At 40.0% G+C, this 8994-nt stretch overlaps 1 protein-coding gene across 1 annotated transcript; it reads left to right on the forward strand.

Moving 5' to 3' along the window:
* Positions 1–3495: 3495 nt before the first annotated feature.
* On the forward strand, positions 3496–4458 carry LOC102770699 (olfactory receptor 56A4). The gene has a single exon (XM_006770060.1). The coding sequence runs from the start codon at positions 3517–3519 to the stop codon at positions 4456–4458; it is 942 nt and encodes a 313-aa protein (XP_006770123.1). The 5' UTR covers positions 3496–3516.
* Positions 4459–8994: the final 4536 nt, after the last annotated feature.

Below are 8994 nucleotides of genomic sequence, written 5' to 3' on the forward strand. Positions count from 1 at the left end.
CTATGTTTTCTCATGAGTGCTTAGAACAAGGAACCATTACAACAACTTCTTTGTGAATATCAGCCCGTGAAGGCAAACTAATAGCATTGAATATTGGAGATCAAAACAATGGCCAGATAGCCAACAATTCCTCATTTCTCAGATTAGGAGGCTCAGCTTTACTGAGGAGTATACAGTCAGAGGGGAAAAATGGTTCACCTATTAAGGAATTTAAAAGGAACTACAAAACAGAGCTGAAAGTATATAACTGCCGAGAGAGCATGTCTGTGCTATAGGTCTGAAAGTGACATTTCTTCCCTGTATCACTTAAAAGATCCTCTTTTAAAGGTCCTTTAAATATGTTTTAGAGATCCTCAGTGACATTTTTGACTCCTGTCTCTCTCTGACCCCTTAATTGTTATTTACACTGAATCCTATAGTCCTCCCACCCTCAAATACAATCTTTTTTCTTCTTCACTTGCATGGGCTTTGTTCAGATTGTAATCACCTCTCTTTTGAACTATTCAGAGCTCACCAAAAAGAGAGTCCCTACCTTCTGTGTGATTTCCCTTTGTCCCATCTATAGCACATCACTCTCTGTTTCAAATATTCTGTGCTTCCTTGCAGTGTACAAGATATCTACTGCTACAGACCTCACATGGCTGGATGGAGAGAACATGTCTGTGCTATAGGTCTGAGAGTGACATTTCTTCCCTGTATCAGTTAAAAGATCCTCTTTTAAAGATCCTTTAAACATGTTTTAGAGATCCTCAGTGACATTTTTGACTCCAGTCTCTCTCTCTGACCCCTTAATTGTTATTTACACTGAATCCTATAGTCCTCCCACCCTCAAATACAATCTTTTTTCTTCTTCACTTGCATGGGCTTTGTTCAGATTGTAATCACCTCTCTTTTGAACTATTCAGAGCTCACCAAAAAGAGAGTCCCTACCTTCTGTGTGATTTCCCTTTGTCCCATCTATAGCACATCACTCTCTGTTTCAAATATTCTGTGCTTCCTTGCAGTGTACAAGATATCTACTGCTACAGACCTCACATGGCTGGATGCACTACTGCATACCTTTGATCATTGTCTCCGGACACTCTGCTCTCCTACCTCCTTTCCTCAAAGAACTAGGATCTGCCAGCACCTACACCTCATAACTAATCATTACCGAACATCTGCCCAGGCAGGGCTTTCTTCTCTTACCATAGCCTATAAGGATAGTTCTTTCCCTCAGGTAAATGTTGTCTCTTTTTTTCTTTTCTTCACTCATGCTCCCAGCTTGCTATGTCTCTGGGCCAAAGAGGACCTCAGGAACTGATAGCCCCTTTCCCTCCACACAATACCTTACACTTAAATATTATTTTTTTGTTTCATAAATGAGAAAACTAGGTACCCTGGAGTTTAAATAGACATCAGGGTCATAGAATAAGTTTAAGAGCAAGATTTGAATTTATCTGAGGCCAAGTTAAAAAACATTTTTATTGATTTCAGAGAAAAAGGGAGAGGGAGAGAGAGAAACATCAATGATGAGAGAGAATCATTGATTGGCTGCCTCCTGCACATCCCCCAGGGATCGAGCCCACGACCCTGAGCCCACAACCCTGAGCCCTCAACCTGAGCATGTGCCCTGACGGGGAATTGAACTGCAACCTCCTGGTTCATAGGTTGATAATCACTGAGCCACACTGGCTGGGCTGAAGCCAACTTTCTAACCACAGCACATTGCTTTATTTATCTGTATGTATGTCCCTTTCCTACTGTAAGATCATCTTTAGTAGACCAACATTTATACTGCATTATAAGTGCTTTTTAAAAATTTTCTCTATTAAGTTCTCAGAAGATATTTGCTAAATCCATGATGCATATTAGTATGCCTAACATTAAGACCAGGTACAGGGAAGGCACTGACTATTTTCTCACTTGTTCAAATAGATCAAGTCACTCTCTGGTCCTGAACTTGAGATTATTGGAAAGGAAGGTTTATTTTCAGAAAAGCAGGTATGTTTTTTATACTTATTTCTTTGATTCTCAATGAGGGTCATTTTCCTAATCACATATGAAACTACAGGACAGAACTGATATATACGTGTCCTTACACCAGCTTTAACCTTAGAATCTTTGGTTTCTTAAAGCCCCACAATGGGTAGAAAGTTGTGTGTGTGTGTGTGTGTGTGTGTGTGTGTACTGTTTTGGAGAGTATGGGATGTTAAAAATCAAAGAATGAAAGGCCTTGGGTCTTACCTTCTCTGGCAGCTGAAGTCTGATACTTTCTCAGACACACTTGATGTCTGGGAGAAGACTATCAGATGAGATGGGTAAGCAGGATCAGTAATCCCAACTATACTGACTATATGCCTCCTGGGCTTCCTCTCCACCTGCCATAAATCCTGGGCTTTTTCCTGATTCTTTGATGTGACAGCCATTACTATTACCCTTTCTAGCACTTGGTCACCCTTGGTCACCTGCTCTCTGTTTACCAGTAAGGAAAATAAGATAGTACCCAACTAAATAAACATCTGAATCAAAGCTGATGAGTTCACAGAACAGATTCCACAGGCCAGGCTAGGAAAATTGGATCCTGGCCCCAAGGAATCATAGACAGTTTTGCTTACCATATACAGTAGATGAATCCCTATGTAGGTTTATATGCCTACATTTATTCACTACTAACTAGCTTCCATTCTGCCTTTGATGAACCTCCTCCTGTATCTTTCAGTACTGACTAAAGGATCCAAAGAAGATACTCTTGATACTTCAAAAAAGATAAACAACAGCAAGTAATCCAGTAAGAGAATGATAAACTCTATGCCTTTAAACCAAAACCCTCTTTGGGGCTAAGAGAAATCACTGCCTTTGGGTGGAACCAAGGGCTGCTCTACCTTTAACCCAGTATATTCTGATGAGTGAAAATACAGAATCCCAAAGTTGAGTTCTGTCCAATTGTAGGGAGTCAGGTAGCAGAGCTCCCCATATAGCTATCTCTTCTATACTGAAGGAAGGAATTATTCTGGTTGGGTGTAAATCTTGTGTGGTGGCTGGAAGCATGGAAACTAGAGTCAGATTCCCTGGTTCTTCACAATTTACTGGCTCTCCTGATTTTGTTCAAATGACTTTGTTCCCTTTTATCTATACCCTTTCATTTTCTGTGTAATTAGTATAACAGTATTAATTATTCTTAAGAGTTTTTAAAAAGTATAAAGATTGTGATTATAAACATTGTGCATAATGCCTAGCACATGACAAGTATTCAGTTAAATGTCAGTGACGATTAATGATGATTTCAAACTCTATAGGAGCAGGGATAATCTGGACACAAACTAAATGTATAGCAAGGGGATTGGTTAAATAAATATTGGTACATTTGTCAGAAAGAAAAATAAATAAATAAAAACTCCGTTGGGACAGGGTAAGAAACTGAGTTCTTAATGGACACGGAGTTCTACTGAATCTAGAATATATACTTTCAACTGTGATATATTCTGTTGTCATTTTCAGGGACTCTTAATTTCTAGTTTGTACAGGATCCTTTACATGGCATCACCCAGCAATTACTCCACTGCTCCAGTCTCTGAATTTTTCCTCATCTGCTTCCCTAACTACCAGAGTTGGCAGCACTGGCTGTCCCTGCCCCTCAGCCTCCTCTTCCTCCTGGCCATGGGGGCCAATGGTATTCTTTTGATCACCATCCGACTGGAGGCCTCTCTGCATGAGCCCATGTACTACCTGCTCAGCCTGCTCTCACTACTGGACGTTGTGCTCTGCCTCACCGTCATCCCCAAGGTCCTGGCCATCTTCTGGTTTGACCTTAGGTCCATCAGCTTCTTTGCCTGCTTCTTCCAGATGTTCATCATGAACAGTTTCTTGACCATGGAGTCCTGCACATTCATGGTCATGGCCTATGACCGTTATGTGGCCATCTGCCACCCACTACGGTACCCATCCATCATCACTGACCAATTTGTGGCTAGGGCTGCCGTATTTGTTGTGGCCCGGAATGCTCTCTTTTCTCTTCCTGTTCCAATCCTTTCTTCTCGACTCAGATATTGTGCAGAGAACATCATCAAGAACTGCATCTGCACTAACCTGTCTGTGTCCAAACTCTCCTGTGATGACATCACCTTCAACCGGCTCTACCAGTTTGTGGCAGGCTGGACCTTACTGGGCTCTGACCTCATCCTTATTGTTCTCTCCTACTCCTTCATCTTGAGAGCTGTGCTAAGGATCAAGGCTGAGGGTGCTGCGGCCAAGGCCCTGAGCACGTGTGGTTCCCACTTCATCCTCATCCTGTTCTTCAGCACCGTCCTGCTGGTTCTGGTCATCACTAACCTGGCCAGGAAGAGAATCCCCCCAGATGTCCCCATCCTGCTCAACATCCTGCACCACCTGATCCCCCCAGCTCTGAACCCCATTGTTTATGGCGTGAGAACAAAGGAGATCATGCAGGGAATCCTGAAGCTACTGAGAAGGCTGTAAGACACAAAAAGGATCAGGTTAGTCTTTGGAATTGTTAATGAAAGTCAGGAATTACTTTTATGTTGGAAAGGAAATTTCACTTATAATGAGTGGAAGGAGTGTTGACTTTTCTTTTCCTTATTACCTCAAACAACAATGGAAACATTCCTCTGTGACTCGTTGTTTCCTGTTGCTTCAAAGAAAACCCCCCTTTCCTGGATTTTCTTGTTACTTGGGAAATATCCTAGACCAAATCCTTAACCAAGGTCTTGCCCAGCATTAGCAAAGTGGAGTGGGAATGGAGTGTTTGGTAGCTAAGGAAACAAACTTACACAATAACTTTAAAAAGATCTGCATGTTTTCTGAATTGTAAGGGATACACATGCCTCTCCTATCTCTTGATTCAGCATGGCCTTTGTGTTGTGAATTGTTTCTTGGGCTGAAGTGTAGACATTTACCCCAAAACTTATGCTCTTGAGTTTAAATATTTTAACCCGAGCATCTCTTGACTCTTTTCTCTGGCACCTATGGCAGGCATGCCACCTTCTGGTTCCTCAGAGACTCCCAGATCCTGCTTAGATTTTCTGTCTGTGAAAACTCTCTGGGCACAGTATTTCCTAATTTTTCTTTCTTTCTACTAGGATGTTCTTTCTGTAGTGTTTTTTTTTTTTTTGTCTGTAAAGGAGATAGCTCTTTAGTTTTGGGGGAGGAGATCAGTGAAGGTGTTGTATTCTTCAAAGTGTTATGTGCTCTTTTTTTCATTATCTTCATCTTTATGACTTTAAAATCTTTACATTATTCCATCTCATCAGCCTATAAGGACCTTAGAACTTTTGATAAAATTTCAGGTAACATCTCAATCCCACTATGACCTGAACTTTCTAGACACAAATAAACTATTCTGTTCATCCCCTCTGTTGTCCTGTGGCTGGTGTTGCTGTCCAGTGTTTGAGGCATGAAAGCTCTAAGGTTTGATTTTCATAAGTGTGTTTTGCCCTTTTTAAAATCCCCTTCTTCATGATGGCACACAGTAGTCCAATATTTCCAAGAAATATTTTTTAGGAGCAGCCTATCTCCTTTGAAAATGATATTGTGTCAAGTTCTGCATTTTACCAAAGATTATTTAAATAATTTTCCCAATTGGATGATCCTACTTTTTTTTTTGTACTGAAGCTTATGTTTGCCAAATGACTTTAATTAAAATGTAGTATTTCTACAGTATTTTTCCTTTTGTGTATCACTTTATTTTTTCTAGTTTTATTGAATACTAGAGGCCCAATGCACAAAATTTGTGTACTGGGGGCGGGGGTTGTCCCTCAGCCCAGCCCACACCCTCTGCAATTTGGGACCCCTTGAGGGATGTCCGCTGCTGGTTTAGGCCTGATCCTGCAGGTCAGACATACCTCTCACAGTCCGGGATGGCTGGCTCCTAATCACTTACCTGCCTGCCTACCTGCCTGATTGTACCCAACTGCTTCTGCCTGCCAGCCTGATCACCCCCTAACCACTCCCCTGCTAGCCTGATTGACACCTAACTGCTCATCTGCTGGCCCAATCGCCCTCAACTGCCCTCCCCTGCCAGCCTGATGGCCCCCAACTGCCCTCTCCTGCTGGCCATCTTGTGACAATGGGGGGGGGTCAGCCATTTTGTGATGACGTGGGGGTGGCCATCTTGTGACAATGGGGGGGGCAGCCATTTTGTGATGACATGGGGGTGGCCATCTTCTCACAATGTGGGGGTGGCCATCTTGTGTCCATCTTGTGATGATGTGGGGGAGGCCTACTTGTGACAATGTGGAGGTGGCCATCTTAAGATGACATTGGGGTGGCCATCTTGTGATGATGCGAGGGCATGAGGGTCAATTTGCATATTACCTCTTTATTATATAGGATAACTGACATAGAGCAATGTTTTAATTTAAGATATACAACATAGTGACCTGATATATCTGTATATTGCAAAATGATTACCACAGTAACTTTAGTTTACATCCATCACTTCACATAGTTATAATGTTGTTTTTTGTGATGGGATTTTTTGTTTTTTAGGATGTCTTTCTTTGGTATAGGTACCTGGTCCTGCTCTGCATTTGAGAAGGCTAAATTCCACTCTATGCATGCCTTTTTGAAGTGCTGATTTTGAAAGAGACTTCTTTTAGGTTCTGTTACAAGCCATTTCATAACATTGGCCTCATGAAGGTATCAAGAGATTGATTTGGCTGAGCGCTCTGTCCTTTTCTTTCATCCCTTCTAATCTCTCCTTTTTATAAAATTACTATTTGAATAGCTACCATGTGCCAGACACTTTATATACATTCTTATTTTACCTCTACTTTTGCTCTGGGAGGTTTTTATGTTGGCTCTAGATGAAGAAACAAACTGCCAAGCAATTGAGCAGGAGGAATCCAATCCATGTCACTTGGATTTCTGAAGCCTGAACTCTTTACACAAAACTGCCTGTCCCAACCTTGGCAACAGAATAACTTATTGAATTTTTAAAAACCCCTGAGTTACATCCCAAGCTTCTTATACCCCAGCCAGACTTGGTGTCTGGCACTTAGTACTGACATTATAAATATTAATTTGATGCCCAGCAGTTTAGGGTAGGTGGGAGGCAATCTAGAATGTCTGAGTCATAGAATGATTATGCACTTGTAAACAAGTCCCAACATGGTTGTTGAAAAGACATAGGTCCTTGCTTCATGCATTACCACAACTCTTTTTAAAATAACTTTTCTAATTTTATATATATTTACTTCATATTTTTCAGTTTTATTAAAATATAATTGATATTATTACATGTTAGTATAAAGTGCACAACATCATTATCAGATATATGTATATTGTGAAGTGATTACCATGAAAGTGTAGTTAGCATCTCTCACCTCATATAGTTACACTTTTTTTTCTTGTAATGACAACTTTTATGATCTATTCTCTTAAACTTCAAATGCACAATGCAGTATTGTTAACTATAGTAACCATACTATATATCACATCCCCAGAACTTATTTATCTTACAACTGGAAATTTGTATCTTTTGACCACTTTTACCCATTTTCATGGCCCCCTCGCCCCCCACCTCACACACACACCTCTGGCAACAACATATCTCTTTTCTGTTTCTATGAGTTTAGTTTTTTAAATTTCGCATGTAAGTGAGGCTATGCAGTATGAATCTTTCTCTGTCTAACTTAGTTTACTTGGCATAATACCCTTTAGGTCCATTCATATTTTGCAAATGTCAGGATGCTCTTTTTCCTCATGGCTGTATAGTATTCTATTGCATACATATACCACATCATCTTTATCCATTTATCTGTTGATGGAAATTAGGTTGTTCTATATCCTGGCTATTGTGAATAATGCTGCATGGGAGTACAGTATCTCACCAATATCTTGATTTCATTTCCTTTGGATATATATACCCAGAAGTAAAATTCCTGGGTCATATGGTAGCTTAATTTTTAATTTTTAAGGGATATCCATATTGTTTTCCATAGTGGCTGAAACAATATACATTCTTACCAAGTGTACAAAGGTTCCCTTTTCACCACATCTTTGCTAACACTTATCTCTTGTCTTCTTTAAAAACAATCTTTATTGTTGACAGTATTGATGATGTCTCTCCTTACCTTCCCCCTGCACTTGTCCTCCACTATCCAGCTCCTGCCCTACCCCAGGTCTTCACCACCCTATTGTCTGTGTTCATGGACAATGCACATACCCATAAAAGTTGTTTGGTTAATCTCTTCCTGCCCCCTCTTTCCTTCCCCTGAGATTCCCCAGTCTGTTCCATGTTTCTGCGTGTCTCTCTTGTCTTCTTGATGGTAATCAATTTAAAAGGTATGAAGTGATAGCTTATTTTTTTTAAAATTAACACCATGGACTACTATGCAGCAGTAAAAAAGATGAATCACTTACCCTTTGAGACAGCATAGAGGGACCTGAAGAGTATTATACTAAGCAAAATAAGCCAGTCAAAGAAAGACAAGTATCACATGATCTCACTCATATGTGGAATCTAATGAACAAAATAAACTATGAACAAAATAAATTCAGAGACATAGAAACATGGAACAGACTATGAAATCTTAGAGAGAAGGCAGAGTGGGTAGGTGGGAAGAGATCAACCAAAGAACTTTTATTCATATATGTATAACCCATGGATACAGATAATAATGTGGTGAAGGCCTGGGGCAAGGGTGGGGGGCAGCTAAAGGGGGTCAATGAGAAAAAAAAAGTGAACATATGTAATACTTTCAACAATAAAGATTTAAAAAAATTAAGTACAGTTGGTATACAATATTATATTAGTTTTAGGTAGAAAATATAGTAACTCAACGTTTTTATACCTTGCACTGTGATCACATCACGAATTCTGGTAAACATCTGTGACCATGTAAACATATAATAATATTATTGACTGTGACTTGCTTTATTGAAATGATTAATGATGTTGTGCATCTTTACATATATCTGCTGGCCATTTGTACATTATCTTTGCAAACATATCTATTCAAATCCTCTGCCCATTTTTAAATTGGATTATTTTTG

Source organism: Myotis davidii, unplaced genomic scaffold (assembly GCF_000327345.1).
Source record: "Myotis davidii unplaced genomic scaffold, ASM32734v1 scaffold484, whole genome shotgun sequence".
Lineage (NCBI taxonomy): Eukaryota > Metazoa > Chordata > Mammalia > Chiroptera > Vespertilionidae > Myotis > Myotis davidii.